The 17,390-nt window shown below is 40.1% G+C and overlaps 1 protein-coding gene across 4 annotated transcripts in view; it reads right to left on the reverse strand.

The window, feature by feature from the left end:
* LOC121953971 (histone deacetylase 7-like) overlaps positions 1-17,390 on the reverse strand; it is a 62,036-nt gene that overhangs the window by 40,330 nt on the left and 4,316 nt on the right. For 2 of the 4 annotated variants that reach the window (XM_042501296.2, XM_042501263.2), the window contains exon 1: positions 7,607-7,932. In XM_042501296.2, the coding sequence (XP_042357230.2) occupies positions 7,607-7,625 (19 nt within the window). In that variant the 5' untranslated portion in view covers positions 7,626-7,932. Of the gene's footprint in view, positions 1-7,606; positions 7,936-17,390 lie in introns of those variants that run through there. The other 2 variants (XM_088085520.1, XM_088085541.1) reach the window with 2 other exon arrangements.

Consider the following 17,390-nt stretch of genomic DNA (forward strand, 5'->3'; position numbering starts at 1 on the left):
CGATTGGTATTTGGACAGAGAGTAAGACAAAGGAGCACTGATGGTATAACCCCTGTCACTTCTGCCCGTTTTATTGTTGTATAGACAGATGAGTTTAGTATTTCTATGGAATTATTTATGACTGTAGGCTTTACAGCCAATATATCTCTAAGCAATGCAAATTTTTGTATCTTGACACTTTTATGGCATCAGACAGGATATTTTTAAGGGAAGTGATGAACCCAGAAACAGAAACAAACTGGCCAAAATTGAAATATGGTCATCAAAATTACTGGAAAACCACAGAATAAAACATATTTGAAATACATAATGCATATTAGGCCAGATTGAAGGCCTCAAATAGAATATAAACCTTTTGACCACCTTAGAAAGCCAAAGGTAAATTTTCATGTCCGTTGACCATAAATGTTTTTCTATGAGGTTCACACACTTACATGCAAATTCAGGTACACACACACACACACACACACGCGCAGAAAAATGTATTCTTAATTTAGACTGTGCTGCCCACTGTCACATGTTCTCCTCTACCAAATGAAACTCTCACTGTCTCTCACATCCTGCATGTGGCTAAATCCACCCTCTGCAAAAAACAAGTCAACATCATTTGATCTGTGAAGATAAACCAATCTCTGACCGATAAAGCAGAGCCAGTCTTTTAATTCACGTGAACCGGGCCAGTCCCTGTCCTGTGAGGGAGTCAATAGCTTTGCTGTTTTTCAGTTGAATTGTGTACCTAAGGGGGAAATTATGGCCGGAATTTAGAAAAAAAAAACATCAACAAAACTCAGTCTAATTTCAGCAGCAGTATTTCTTTTCCCTTGTGCTCTTGGCAGGACAGTCCATCCCCCAGTCACGGGGCTGACTGCGACCTGAATCAATTGAGATACGTGGAAGCAAATTGAATTTCATAGAAGATCTTCCATTTCGAACAGCACATGCTTGAGACAGAGCTTCTTCTATTTGCAGATACAGAGAGTGCTTGGTAACTGTTGCTGCTTAAATGACATTTTTCAAGAAATTAGCCAATTTCAAAGGGTTTTTGTCTGAAAATGGAAATATCTGAATATTCATCTATTCTCTGTTTGGTAATGACCTTTACAAATACTTTCATGAGCAATTATCAACACATCATGATTCATATTCATCACTAGAGCATACAACGGACCTCTGAATCACCGCACTAATGTAATGGCACATGTTGATACATGTGATGACAAATGTGGGAGGTGATATCTGAAAGACAGTAGCTGCATGCTACTCTTTGACATCAGATTTTTTTCTCATGCATATTTGAATGCAATTTAAAGTGCTTGATAACTGATCATGAAATGGCAATCTGGTCTCACTTGCAACTCAACAAATTTCAATACTTAGGGGCCCTCAGTGTCAGATACTGACACACCAAGGCACCCTTTAGTGGTAAAAGAAATGCACCTGGAGGCAGCAATTTTTGACACTCTGATCAAGTGCTGTATAAAGAGCGAGAAATTCTGCATATGGCAGGTGGGTGTCAGTGGAGGTGGACGGATTAAGCAAAGTCTGGACTTTTAACTGGGAGCAAATGTGCATTTCCTAGGATAGTAAAGGCATGACAGGCCCTACTCTGCCTTTCTCTGCCACTGATTGGCTTACCCTGACATTCTTACCCTAAAACCCCAAAATCTTACTACTCATACCTAACCCTAACTAAGCCAACCAATGAAGGTAATGAGTACAAGCCAATCAAAGGAAGAGCTATCCTTGGAAACACAATGTCACCCCCCAGGAGACAGCTGTTAGTGTCCTGTGTGAAACCAAAAGTCACATCAAGTCAAGTGGAGTTATTTTAATAGCAATGTAGTGTGCTAGTACATGTAGGATACTATGCTAAGGATGTAAGTCCCGTGATGTTACATCACATCTAAGCCAAAACATGATGCTTTTTTTACCCTAATCATGTGCCTTTGTTGCCTGTAAACCCCAAATTGAATTTTTGTTGCCTATGTTTGAAGTCTATGTTAAAAAGATGCATCAAATCAGCAGAAATTGTACAATTTCTGTGAAAATGGAGGTTTATTGCACGTAATGGGTGTAAACTGACACACCACTCTGTGCATCTCATACCATCACTTAAAGCTGCCTTGGTCCATCAGTGTCCGATGCTGAAGGTCACTGACCAAGTGTGGGTTGCGTTTCTTTTGAGTGTGAGAATGTGTTGCAAATGGAATACAGCCTTTAAATGTAAAAAGTTTCACACTGAGTCATTCAGAACTGTTTAAATTATTATTAATCGCTGCCATGAAAAGCATTAATTTCACATAAAATAGTTTTAAAAAATATCTTAAACAAAAAGGCTTCTTAGTAGTCACTGTCACTTTTTTAGAAACAGGTCTAATTAAGTTGGCGCAAACATTTGTGTTCTGTTAACACATCTTTCCTGCTCACACTTTTTCTACACTGCCTGCCGTCATAAGGGCAGTACCACCGTTGGGTAGTATGTGAGTGTTTGGAGTTGTGTGTGGTCATGTGGACCTGACTGGATCATAGAGAGAAAGACGGTCACTAGCCCCCTCAGTAAAAACATCCCCACCTTACAGTACGATGACAGTATGAGCAAGGTGCTGTGGAAAAGGCATCCTTGAAATGTTGTCACCAGACACTCATAGAGAATTATACAGAATCCCGAGGAGGATTTTAAAATCTGAAGGCCAGAACAGTGGAAAGGGAAAAAGACACATATGGCATACATGGGTAGGACTCCAAGGTGGAGTTTTGCGGCCAGTAGGGCTCACTCTTCCAGTTACAGGAAGCTAGTAGGAATGAGAAGAATGCAGTCAGGCAATACAGTGATGGAGGGAGCAGCAGTTGCAGGGCAGATTGCCAAAAAGAGTGAAAGAAAAGAAGAGAGGAGAGAGACAGGGAAAAGATAGGGAGAGTGATAAAGTGATTAGAGATGGGAAAAAGGAAATAATTAGAAGCCAAACACTGGGATGCCTTTGAACCGCATAACGACGCTAACGTACCAAAACAAACGCCCAGTGCCAGCTTTTGTAGTTGCATGCGTAATTGTTCACTCTGATTCAGACAGTTTGATGTGGATATTGTTCGTGATATTGGAGGAGTCACTGACGGAAATGCCACAGTACGTTATTGTGACCTGTGGAATGTGTGGAGCTATCAGTGGAACAGATTTCCGGGTATCGGGTGGAGGCTTGGGGTCCGCAAACAAGAATTTGTTTTAAACTGTGCAGGGGGTCATCCTACCTTAGAGACATGCACATGTACATACAGACACACAGACACATGCAACACAACCACACATACAGTGCCTTGCCCTCTCTATATCCCATTGTTTTACTGGGACTTTTCTGTGTTGATTCTCTGCTCTCTTCAACGCTGTTTACAGCAGCAGCGGGCAGGGTTTTTTTTTTGTTTTTCTTTGTGTGAAAAAAGCTCTGATAAATCCATTGTTTGCTACCTTCCCAGCAGACAAATAAAGTAAGCCACTAGCTTAAAAAAAAAAAACGTGAAAAACGTTTGCTACAACTTTATAAGGCAACGATATGTCAATGTTGTTATATCAGCTTGAGTGCAATGACGGGGCAGAGACACGAAATGGGGAAGAAGAAAAAAACAACCTCCAATATGTATGTAAAACAGTGGTTGTGAACTACTTAAACTTTGCATAATAAAGACCACTGCACCTGCTCAGGTAGGCCACGCTCAGCTCCAGCTAGCAGCTGTGTGTTAACTTTGAACCGAGTAGGCACTGGAGGCTGCTCGCCACAGCGGGTAGCCTCAAAAGCCTTTCCACTCCCAACAGCAGAGCAGTCAACCCCCAGAGGGGATAAAAAGCACTCGGCGCTCGCCTAGTTTCTCTGGAAACTGACTGTGATGCTGGAAAGTGTTGCTTTATGACGCCTTCACACTCCCGCATGCGCACGTGTGGAAAAAGGTCAAAACACAGAGTTCAGAACAGTTTGTGCCCCTTTGAAAAGGTTTGTGACATGACTTTCAAAGTACTATACATGTTAAACTTTCAGCTGCTGTTCAGTAAAGTCTAAGTCCTAGTGTTTTTTATTAGACTATAGACAAATTAAGAACTTTTAATGAGTAAAAAGTCTAAGTCTAAGAAGAGAAACAATACATATTTTTTAAAAAAAATTAAGTCATGACCTGTATAAGCAATGAGGAATGTGGAAAAGGCAACTTATTATTATTATTATTATTATTATTATTATTATTATTATTATATCTTATATGTCCTGCTAAAAAGGTTTTCCATCTCTGTACAGTAATTTCTGAAACTATCTGGTTAAACCACATCCCCCATGACAAAATCTTTCTGACAGTTTTTCCCCATACAATTAAACTCCCCAGTGGCAGTTACATCTAAATTAGAGCAGACTCTTGCAGTAAAAATACTCTTCCACAAGGGGGTGGTACGCAAATAAATGACTGCATCTGTTTGTTATCTTAACACAAACAGCAGCCTATTCAGGCGTTACTGTCAGCCGCTCATTAGTGCCATGCACATCAATCTCTAATCTCGAGTTCCCTCTTCATCCCTGCACGCGCTCACTCACTTGAGCTCATCGGTGAGTGCTCAGCCTCTGCTGTGATGAAGAAACCTCTCAAGACCAGAGCGGACTTAATTAAGAGGTGATCTGTTTTGCATCGCCGTACTTTTACTGTAGAGCCAACTTACTGTACTCTCCTTCAGCATTTTGGAAAATATGATGGAAAAGTTACAAATTGAATACATGTTGGTAATTGAAAACAAATATGCATTTAAACTCGGACTGGACTGACACTTTCGGAGAAGCCTTCTGGCCTACTGGTAAAAGTTTCCAAATTTTGCAATCAAAAGTTTTTTTGAAAACTTCTTCAAGATATATATTAAAGTTTTAGAAAAGGCTTACTGTACACAACACAAATGTCAGCTCTTTGAAACTGAATCGCACAACATTGTTTCCAGTCCTTGTGTGCCCTCAGTCGACACCCACTCACGGCTTGATTTAGACACTCGTGACTCCCTCACAGAGATGTAGTCTGATTCAGTGACCCTGAGAGAGGGAGAGTTACGTCCCTGAGGGCCACTTCCAGCTGACTGTGGCCTCTTAACCCCCTGCCCCTCGACCTTTACAAACCAAACAAACCCAGCGTCTGATGATTTATCACAATGACAGAAATATGGAGCAGTTATTTATACAGTTTGGCTGATTTCCCAGTTTGCACAGGACATTTCATTGTTCTCCACTAATGAAGTTAAATAGGTCTTCAGATTCAAGGTGTTTGTTTTCTTGAATAATTGATTTATCATTTGGTCAGAAAATGTCAGCAAATAGAGAAAAATTCTGATAAATGGCCTTCACAAGTCCTCCTGATGGTCTTTAAATGACTTCTTTCGTCCAACCAATGGCCAAAATCCAAAGTTATTCACTTTACTGTCCCTGCAGACATTTAGGATTTTTGCCTAAAAAAGGTTGCAATCTTGCTTAAGAATGCATTAGGATGATTCAATTATCAAAATTCCTGTCAATCAACTCATTGATCAATTGACAAATCATTTCACTTCTCGCTCTACTATAAATCTGTGAAAAACAGAGCAAGGCACGTGGTTGTCTTTGCCTGTAATGCTCATTTTAAAGGAATACTTTACCCACAGAATGATCATTGGTATATCAATCACTCAGCCCATTTTATGTAGAATTTTTTTCTTGAATTCCTCCACAGTGGACAAAGAATCCAAAAACGCAGAACAGCAAAACTGCTTTAAAACATCTGTTTACAAACTCTCACACAACTCGTATACTCCAAGTCTCATTTATCCAGTACTTCCCAAACACATGCATTTTTGACACTTAAGCATAAACATGCTTATACAAGTAGCATGCCTGGGCGATTTTGTGCTTTTGAACTTGTGTGTGGAGGTGTTTTAAACGGTAAGGTTTTTGTGAATATGTATTTTCTGAAGAGGCACTGATCATACGACTGCACAAATGACGCTTGGATCGCACTGCACAGGTTGTGTGAGAGCTTAGAAACAGTGTTTTTATATAAGTTTGCTGTTGTTAAACATGGATTCCCTTTACTTCAATTTATCAAGAATTTTCTCCTTTTTTGGATTCAGTCGAGGCATTCGGGAAAAGCTATGTTTTTTCAAAATAACATGAGTAAAATTAACATAGAAATGCTCATATTGGAGCTGTCCTTTTAAGGCTTTATATCAACTGAGCATTCTTCACATATTACTTGAAATCAATTTCACTTACCAGTAGATTCTGAGACAGATTAAAAGTATTTTTTGGATTACCAGATAATCTGAGGTACATCCGAATTACTGGAATTTTTAAAAATAGAGTAGCCTATATAAAGTTGGACTGAGTGGAATCCCTCTGAGTCAAGGCTGTATTCCTGAAGTTCTTATCAGTATTAAACTCCCTAAAACAGTAATTTGTGTTTATCATCGCAGGGACAAGGTCAAACAAACCATAAATGTCATCATTATACCCCCATTATTTACAGCGCGAACACAGAGGATTTGTAGTCTGATTTATAGCCCAACAAACCACGTAGACAACTCTCTAAAAATGGAGCAGCACGGGAGAGTAAAAATAGAGCAAAACTTTAGTGTTTTGGGGGAAGAAAGGCTGAGGCCAGCATTTCATCTTATGCAGCAAGATTTATGTACAGTGCACAAAAACGAGTGAAGCGGAGTGGTGAAAATCTTAACGTGCAATACAGCGGACTCTACTAATAAGTATGTTTTAAGCATGTGGCTGTGGTGATGTGATGTACAGGGTTGGTCCAGATTTCTATAAAAAGATGTGACTGTGGGCAAAAAAAATGTATGCATGCACAAGCAAGACTTGACAACCCAAGCGTGTCAACATTTTATTTTCAATTTTTGCTGTCCATGCTTAAAAAGTGATTCAGTACAGAGGACAGCCAGTGTTGTGACAGCAATTTAATTAAGTCTCACTGCGACCACTACCAAACATCTTTCAAGCCTTTTTCTGCACAAATTCTCGTTCTCATCTCCGTCTCTTTGTGCTCGTCTCCCTCAGCATTGTAGTGAGGGACTGTTGTTGTGTGTCTCCTTCATTCTTTGCACTCTAATACTTTTGGTAGACAGACTAGTTCTCCAGGGTGGGTCTGTTTCCAATTTTCTCCCCTTCCCTGTCCTGAGGAACGACACTTCCAAAACCAAACAAATAAAACCCCCAAAAAATGAGGAACGGTTTGTTTTCCCTGTTACTCACCACAGTGAACATCTTGCACGTTTTACTTGTCTACATGATTTTAAAGCGCTGTGCTTTGAATGTAGCTGCTACACTGAATACAGAACAAACCTGAGCTTCTCAATGCTGAAGCCAAAAAGCAGAGCTGACCATCAGCCGGTAACAAGGGTGACATTGAACCAAAGCAACAACAAGAATCGTATTGTTGAATCCTGTTTGGGCAAAAATGTGTCTACATCAGAGAAACTGCCAAAAAGCTAAAAATCCAATCTTTAGAGTAATACTTTCCTGTTGATAAACCGTTATGGAGGAACACATTTTTACACAGCTCTTACTCTGTCACAGATAGACATTAATTGCCAATTTTAAACATCACCTACCAGTTTTGGGTGCTGACATCCAGTGAGAGGTCCCTCAGCAGTCCAGTCAATCAGAGAGGCAGCGGTCAGACAGGCTGGGAGGCTCGAGCAGACGATAGATCCGGCTTTGACAGAGGAGTGGTGCTGCAGCTCCGGAGCCCGGCTGTGCACTGACAGAGAGAGTCACAGTCAACTGCTTGACACGACGGGCTCCCTCTGACTTTACTGTGTCCTGTACTTCCTCTCATGTGAGCGCTCTCTCTCTCTTTCTCTTGCTCACTTAATCACCCCCCCAATTCTCTCTTTCTGAGAAGACACAGTTGCTCTACCCTATCAGCCCTCTGTAACTTTTTGTCAGTGCTGCCCCTACACCAGAAGCTCCCGGGATGGAGGGAGGGGGGGGTCCTGTGTATCAGTGTGTGTGTGTGTGTTGAAGACTGTGTTGCCGCTTGTGTCTGACAAAGACAATAGCAGGAAGCATTGCTTTAGGATGCAAAGTACACATGAGGACAAAAAATAAGAAAGCTGCACTGCGCATTACAAGTGTTGAAAGACATATCACAGCAGTGATATGTCTATAAGCACAGTGTTTGTAAAAGGGAGAATAACACTGTGACAAAAATCTACAAAGCAAATTTGTAGTTAGTCCGTCTCACTGTCATCTTGATTTAACACCACAGTATAGCAGTTTTGTAGATAGAACTCTGACTTTATTTGTAAGTTGTTTCAACAGGAGGGATAAATGTAAAAACCACATAAGCTATTTACCAGTTACCCAATTTCTTTTCCGTATGCTGTTGAACTTAAAACTTCTGTCCTAAAATTCAGTATATACAGTATACATGACAAGCAACATTTTTCAATGGCAGTAGTTGGCTTATGGTGTTTATAAAAGGGAAATAACTATAGTATGTAGCACTGATCTTGAAAAAAACCCGTCATGACCCGGTCAAGCTCTTACTCCTGTGTAAACACACAAATTGAGCATTCAGTGTGATTACTTACACACTTACTCTTATTTCGCCCCGGCAATTACATTTTAACCTGAGTGGCATTAACAAGGGAGAAAGCAGCAGGATGTTGGTGATTTAGCAAAGTACAATTCAGCAGTGTTGTGAACTTGTAAGTAATAACAATAGTTTGTTTCATAGTGATGCTATCTCTGCCAACATACTGATAACCCTGAACCTGAACCATTCCTGGCTTTCATATTAATGTGAGAAACAAATGCAGGTTGTAAATGCACGCATTTTCTAAGATGCAGTGATTCTGTTAATGTAATGCATGTAACTTTTTCCTGGAAATACAGGCGGAAATGCTGAGTCATAGCATGTGGTTTTCCCACACGTTGTGATAAGCTGTTGATTCATTCATATAAAACTACAAAATCAGAGAGATCAAAAAGGCCGACATGTGTTAGCTACGTTTAGATGCAACATAAAGTTAAGGATCACATACATGTGATCAACAGGATAAAAAAGTTTTAGAGTTTTAGCTTCTACGTAACACATTTAGCTCGTGCAGCTCCACGCCAGCCTTATGCAATACAATCTAAGTGTTTGGTAGTAACATGATTGCCTTGTCAATGTAAACCCTTTGACAGCTTTTAGCCCTGTATGCTTATTTGCTCCTAAAACCATGGTTAGTAAATTTGCATAATTTCCTTTTGTACATTGCCATGAGATCTAAGTCCAATTAAATAATTAATCAGATTTTAAAACAGTTTTTTTTTGCAAATAGTTTAAAATAGTCAAGATTTAGATTCTTCTGCAAGACACGTAAAAGCATGGTAATGAGAAAACAATATTTTGAATACACGTAATTCAATGAAAGTCTTTCCAGTGTTTCTATATGTTGTCAGGATCTCGACATAGGATTCCCCTAACTGTGCAATGACCAATATTTTAGCATGTTCTATGTTCTATTAGCATGTTCTATTCTGCTCTTATTAAATCAACATATCTTTCATTTGACCAACCATGAACCATTCAGCAGACATAACAATGCCATAACAAGTCAGTACAGCTAACACACATTAGACCTGTTAAGTTGAATTAACTTGAGTTGATTTTAGGAAGCGTATGCTTTATGTTTTTCTCTGTTTGCGGAGGAGAAATTCAGCTAAAAAAGGTCGACAACCCTCCTGACCTCGACTGTTGTGTGGTCTGGCTCCCTCCTCTACTGCGCTAGCAGCTATGGATTAGCTTTCTGGTTCAAATGTAACTTCATCCTTTGGGAAAACACACTGACCAAAGGAAACTCATGTTTGGGGGTTGTGACCCTTTGTCCTTGTGGCAAGTGAGAGGGATTCTGAGGTTAGCTTGACTTCGTCTCAATTTCTCCTCAAACAAACTTTCTGAGGAGAGGATTTTGATGTGCAAATTTCAAATCCACTTACAAAAGCCTAAAAGCAACACATGGATGGATGCTTTTATTATGCTTTTTGTGAAAGAAACTGCAGCAGATTCACGTTTTGAACAAGTCCGTACCAAATGTCATGAATTTAAAATAATGACTATGTATTGTATGTGGCCCTTAATATATATAAAAGAAACAATCTGCGTGAGATGAACCCACTTTTCAAACCCCGAGAACACAAATTCCTCACAGTCTAGTGTAATCAATAGGAGATGGGCACTCACAAAGTTTGGTGTTGAGTTGATACAAAAAGCAAACCTGTTCCTTTTAGAGTCCAGAGAGGAAAAGGAGACCAAAAAAACAACGTCAAAGCTGATAAGAAGCAGGTTAGGAGTCCTTGAGGAATACAATGGGATCTGCATCATCTGGAAACGGAGGTGCACGCAGGCCGTTAAAAGTCCCGAAAGATTAGCGTGAGGAGGAGCAGTAGGAAAAGGGGGCCACCTTTATCTGCCAGAGCAGTCGGAACAGATCACAAGAAGAGGAAAATATTGGAAATGTCTTATCAGTATGCGAATGACCATCTTTTTTCCTACTATGCGTTTCAACTTATCTACTTTATTGTTGACCCTCACAGCATTTGCAAGAAAATGCTCTTCTACAGTGTGTTAACAATGTTTACAATGTCAAAACTTTCTGTTGCTTAAGCATCCCTCATGTTTGCTTTAGTTCTGAGTATCTTTGAAATGTTAAAATGTTTTGATAATAGTGCCTTTGCCATACCTGAGAGTCAGGAACCAATACCTTTTTCTTTGGTAGCTTAAAGAGAGAAAAATAAACACAACCTATTGTTTATTTACTTAAAGCTCTAGTTGTTAAACATTGCCCAAACAAAATGGCTTAACAACATTCCAAAACTGATATTTTTAAAAATTAAATCTGGAACTGACAAAAGACTACAGCTGATATTTTTTTTTGTTTTGTTTTGTTTACAAATCTCATAAAAAGACCAGATTGAGTAATGTGAACATCCCTCTCTCAATAGTATCATAATATTACCAAATTATTATACCATATTATTAACCCTGTTGCTCTCCAGACTGTTCTGAGGCACTGTTCGTGTGTATATCTAGGAAAAGTAATGTACCACAACTTGTGTTTAACCAACATAACCAAGAAGGCTGTGATCACGTGACTAATGTGCTGATGGGAGTAAAGATGGAGGTAGTATAAAGACCAGAAGTCTGTGTAAGGAGGGAGGTTGGGGTGGTGGACAGGTCAAACAGACACAGAACTTTACACCAGGAGACCAGTGTCTGTGTCCGGTTTGAAACCAGGTAAACTTTGAGTTATTTTGCGGTTAACCTACGTAACTTGTGAAGAATGTTAAGTATGTAATGTAATTTCTGGGGTGCTAATTCATTAGATATCATCAAACTATTGTGTGAGGATATGCTGTGCTGTCAGTGATAAGACCATTGTTTGTTACTCGATACACTTTTAAAATAAATCACAAATGTAAATCATTGTTAAAGAAAGGCTGCCTCTTATTTGTATTGACTTGTTTGTTTGTATTTAGACTTTCTTTAGTCTTTCCTCTTCCTTTAAAACAAGACTATGAATCTGGCAAGACTAATACGCTGTTCCAAACTTGGTTGGTTTTCAAAATAATATAGCGGTTCAATACCAAAACAACAAACAAAGTAACTACACTGCTGCTGTCGAGTCCACAAAAGTTGACAACTCATATGAAGGTCCTGATGACCTCTTGAGGAAATACACCCACAAACTGTGTCAAACTCGCTCACACACTTCCAAGAATGCTGAAAGCTGTTGTGCTGATTGCCTGAGTGTGGAGCGAGCCGTCTCTCACAGGATGGGGGAGTTTCCTGAAAGGTCACGGTTGTTCCAGCAGACCAAACACTGGCTAATTGCTTTGTTGTTTGTCGGCGTCTGTGCTTGTTTTTTGTGTTGCACTTTTCCTTTGTTTAGCATTCCCAAGTATATTACCTGAGCCTGTGGCCAAAAGATGTGGACAGGGAAGTTTAAGGAGTGAGAGACAAAGGAGGGGGAGCGCTGGAAATATGAAGGCGGCGGTTGCACGGTGGATGCCGTGATTAGGCCATGAAGGAGCCCCCCATCTCTCAAGCTAAAAATAGCAGGAATAGGAAGGTGCTTATGGGACCGGGGGGAGGACGAGAGGGGACAGGACGAGCAGGGACCGCAGTAATTGGTAAGAGGCAAACAGCTGGGGGAGTGTGTGTGTGTGTGTGTGTGTGTGTGTGTGTGTGTGTGAGCGTGTGTGAGCGTGTGTTTGTGTATGAGAGGGGGCTCTGCTGCAGCTGTACTCTGTCTTTCAGGCTCTATATCCTTCTGAAATTGTTACATTGCCTCTTTCTCTCTCACACACACAGCAGGAAGGAGAGTAATGGGTCCCTGACAGCCAGAGCCCTGAAGAATGAAAGAATGTGCAACATGAGGCAAGGCAACAGCTGTATAGAGGGGGGAAACAGGAGGGGGGGGGCGGTTGATTCACAGAAGAGGGGCGAGGTGCAGCCGCAGAAGACATGATTAAAAAAGGGGGGGGGGGATTTGCTTGAGAGTTACAGTATGCGAAGAGGGTGGACGTTTCTGGAAGTGGAATCAAAAAATTTATTGGTTTATGTCAAACGTTGGTCTAAATCAACCCCAGAAAGTCCTGGCTGGGACTGAGGGCCAAGCAGATGTTTTACTCAGCTGTTGCAGAAACGCTCCGTTGTTGGGTGGATGTGCCTCCCATTAAAGTGGCTTCTCTGTAATGAAACAGCCTTGGGAACTTGAGTCTGAATGACCAATGCAGGGACGACAAACTGCAGATCCCTAATGTGAGAGTGTGGGAGGTAGTGGAAATAACATGAAGTCACCCTGGCTAAGAGGGTATTGGCAATTCAATTTTGGCACTGTGCTACATTTTCATATATTAATTAAATCTGGAGCATGGAAAAATTACTTGACGCTGGTGTGTTCATTTGCTACATGAATTTGCACCTTGAAACTTTTACAAGCTGTTAACCACCTATTTGAGGGCAGACCTGGCCAAGATAAACATCTGTACGTTATGTTTCGGTGTCTCTGGCCCTGTCTGTATTTTTATGCTAGAAAGCATCTGCATGTGGTTTATTGTGCCACTCCCTTTTGTTAGAAGACAAGCTACATTTTTGTTCAGCATACGCACAGCGAGGGGAAAGGAAAAATAGCATGAAAAAAAACAAAACACAGCATGGCAAAACCACAAACGATCGTGAGATAGAGCCAGAAGACAAGATACAAACATGCACAATCATGTAGGGACACATGCAAACACACAACACAGATGTGCAGAAGTACTTTGCTCAGAAATTGACATAATTTAACATTTATTTCTTGCCTTTGTGTTGCTCCATGCTATCATCAACACATACCTGGATCACACATAAACACTTTGCTTGGAGAGTTTTTACCTCTGAGGCTTCTCTTCTTGTGAAATTCCCTCCTCCTCATATCTACTGAAAATACCACCGTCTGCGTGGTTAGATGACACTTATCACAGCATCTGAATTGTGTTTGTTGTTGTGTGTACATTTCACGATGCACCTGTGTGCTGGCGGAAACGCAACCCCCATCACCACACAAACACACACACACACACACACACACACACACACAAACACACACACACACACACACACACACACACACATATACACACATATACACACACACGTACACACATTGGCCACCTGTACGGTCTCTTCTCTGTCTTGTAACCTTAATACTTGAGCTGTTGAACGTGATCACACTGCAATCGTGTCTCTTCTCACTGCTGCATTTTGGCTTTCTTTTCTTAAGTGAATGTAAAATGAAATATCTAAGTTTTAATAAACTTTAATGTGGGCCTCAAAGTTTTATTTATGCATGGAATCATAGATATATATTCTCTGAATATTTTTTTTTCCAGGAAAATCATCAGTTTAAGTTCAGGGTTAACCATGAATCATTTTAAGCACAACAGGATACTATTTTAGTGGAATATTTCAGCGGGAGTTTAATTTACAACTGTTACATTTGTACAAAATGAATACTTTTCTTTACAGCTGTTATAATCAATATTTTTTCAATTAACAATAGATAAAATGTCTGCTCCACGTCGAATGCCTCGTATCCAAAGTGCTCCCACACAACAGAATTTGTTCTGCCTAATTTGCTCACTAAACGCTGTTGCTCTTCTTCTGTCATCTTTCCTCGTGCTGATGCAACTTGCCTCGCTGATAAAATTACAGCACAAATTGCTTATATTTTGTCAGACACAGAGATCACATGATAATATTAGTCCTGTGTCAATCAGCATCTTCCTACTCAGCATGGTGGGGTGTTTACAGACAAAGCAAACATAAATTAATCAGATGAGCAAACTCTTAAGAGATGATGAGATAGATGACATGCTAAAAGAAGTGGCAGAATCTGTCATTTGTTTAAGCCACATTTTTCTTAAAAAAAAAAAAAAAGGAAAAAAAAACGCATTAACAAACAAACAGCAGACAGACAAAGCTAGCGACTAACTGGTGAACATAGTGTAACATTATCATTTTAAAGAGACATAATTCCCTCTGGAGTAAGAGGAGACTAACAGAGAATGAGTACTGGGCTTACACTCATTAGGTGCGACAAATGACGTCGCTCTGTATCTGTTGGTTGTGAAAATTAGTAGTTGATGGGCACGATATGTCAGTGTTGTGCTTATAGCTCTATTCCACTACCAACAATTGGCCAAAACAATCCATATTGAGGGTTGGAAGCTTGTAGCAAGGCTATTTTGCAGATAAATGTTGAATTGAACTAGATACACAGAGTATAACTGAATAAGAGGCAAGCAGCCTGTGCTTTGTGTTTTTGTGCAGTTGTGCAGCTTTATGTTAAAAAATAAGCGCTCGTGAATTTCTTGACAAACGTGAAATAACCTACTACCCCCCCTGTGTTGACAACCCTGTGTTACCTGTGTTTTCTGTCTATGTGTCTTGTATGTAGGCCAGGGTGACCACAGGGGCTGATCAGGAGGTCGACAGGTGTCCCCCCCCCCGCCCCACTTTCCTCCAGTTGTGATCAGAAACACTGTGGTTTTTACTGAGAAATGCCTCGCTGCAGAGGCGTGAACACACACATCTGACTGACAATGATCACAGTACATACTGCACTATGTAATGTAGTGGTGTACAGAGTATACCAACATCAACACCCCCAACACACACCCAAACAGGGCAACATTTTCACTTTCAAAGTAACCTGGTTTGGACGGCCAACATCACACTGCAGAAAAACCCAGAAACACACTCACACACCTAGTAGCACACTTTAAATGAAACCTGTACTTTGGTTTATCCACAGAGTGGTTCATCTGACATGTTGCTCATTTTACAGCAATGCGTCTCTGTGCAATGTGCTCTACATGTGTCTGTTCAGTGTCTCAAGTCCAAGATGTTGAGGAAACCACAAACACTCAGCTCAAGCACCACACAATGACATTTAAGATTGTATTCACACACACACACACATGCACATACAAAAGGAGCACATTTTAGTCAGGTGGCTACCTTTCTCCTTGATGTTTAAACTTTTAGTTTTGGCTACTGCAATAATATATACATATATTATATTGATAGAGCTGATAATAAATTTTATGTACGTTTTTTGGTGTTTGTATACACCATTATTATTATTATTATTGTATTCTTTTGTGACCATTGTTTTTGTTTAAGATCACAAAATATGTTCTATTTTATGCAAAGTCATGCAAACAATGCTATCTCAATAAACATGCTAACAACTGCAACAGTGAACTAGCATTGTCACCTGAGGGAAACCGGAGGTCGGGCACTATGCTCCCGCGTGCCCTTCAACATCAGTGGTTACCATAGAAGGAGAGCAGCACAGACTGACGACGGTGAGCTAGCCACGCACAGGGACTCACGTGCATTACATGAACGTTTGGCAGGATCCTCTACCGCAACCACCCACAGAGAAGCTCTGATCATAACACACACAGAGGGAGTGTGACTCCATCCTCTGCTCAGGACGCCATTACTCCGCTATGTCTTTACAGCAAAGTGGTATGCCAAAATGGAATGACAATGCTAACATGCTAATGTTTAGGTATAACGATTATCATCTTCACCATTTTAATTTAGCATGCTGACATTTGCCTACTAGCCCGAAGTACAAAGTACAACTGAGGCTGATGGGAATGTTGTTAGTTTTGCAGGTATTTGGTCATGAACCAAACTGTTGGACAAGCTCTTTTGACCTGATGATGTTAGTACAACTCAGCCTGAGGGGAAAATGATTATCTCGACAAACTTTTATGCCAATACACCGACTACATGTTGAAATATTTGTCCTAGCTGAGGCACTAGAGAGAAAGTCAGTGGTTCACCAAAGTCAATGGGATTCATCCTCTAATTTTATGGCAGTCTATCAAATAACAATATTTCAGCCTGGACCAAAGTGGTTGACTGACCATAAAATGCACACAACATATAATCAATGTAAACAGTGATCAAGTGGAAAAAAGTACATTTTATCTATTTATAGCTGAAAATAAAAAAATTGCCCCAAAGGGTTTTACAGAATAAACACCATTTATTCTGAGACTCATAGCTCAGATATGAAAAAACTCCCAGATGATAGATGTATGATCAGTGAAGGCAGACTTATTAAGTGTTATTGTACATTTACACTGAGCAGCTTTACACATTTACTGTATGATGAGATCTGAGTTTAACATGAAGTGGTGAATCACTTGGGGAAACCATGTGAATCATGGAGCCGCTGAACTTTGCAACAACCTTAAAAGATTCTGGAGGACTCTTGTTCTCAGTTTCATAATTCAGCACCAAAAACTTTCACTACTTTCCCAAGCATCAGATAGGTGTGAGACTTGCTCTGGTTTTCAACTCATTTAGGTATGACAGACTGTTTTCTACCTTGGCCAACATGAATTGATTGAGAGATACTACTGAAAAAGAAGGCAATTCTGTCCATCCATTCTATACATTCGCTTAGAAAAATCCCCTGAAACCTCTCAATGCATCGATACAAGCTGTTTTTCCACTGATCTCGGCTTTTACCTAAACTGAGAAATGTTACTCAAATTGTTGATTTTTTTTTTGATAAGAGGAGATCCTTTTACTCAACCACTGTTCACAATAGTCTGCTGTGCGTGCAATTAAAAGCAATGTCCTATTTGTGATTCTCACTAACATTTAAGTGTGATGCAGTCAGTCTAACTCTGTTTCAGTGAAGCATCTCTTATCTTAAATGCCTCGCAAGGTCACACTGATAAGAGTTTACTGTCAGAATTTCCTGGTGTCTCTGCAGAATAAAACTAGTGACATTTCATTTGTATGTAGTTGTGCAGATTTAGGACTTAAGATGG

This window comes from Plectropomus leopardus, chromosome 2 (genome assembly GCF_026936395.1).
Source record: "Plectropomus leopardus strain MGB_pleo_1.0 chromosome 2, ASM2693639v1, whole genome shotgun sequence".
In the NCBI taxonomy this organism is placed as follows: domain Eukaryota; kingdom Metazoa; phylum Chordata; class Actinopteri; order Perciformes; family Serranidae; genus Plectropomus; species Plectropomus leopardus.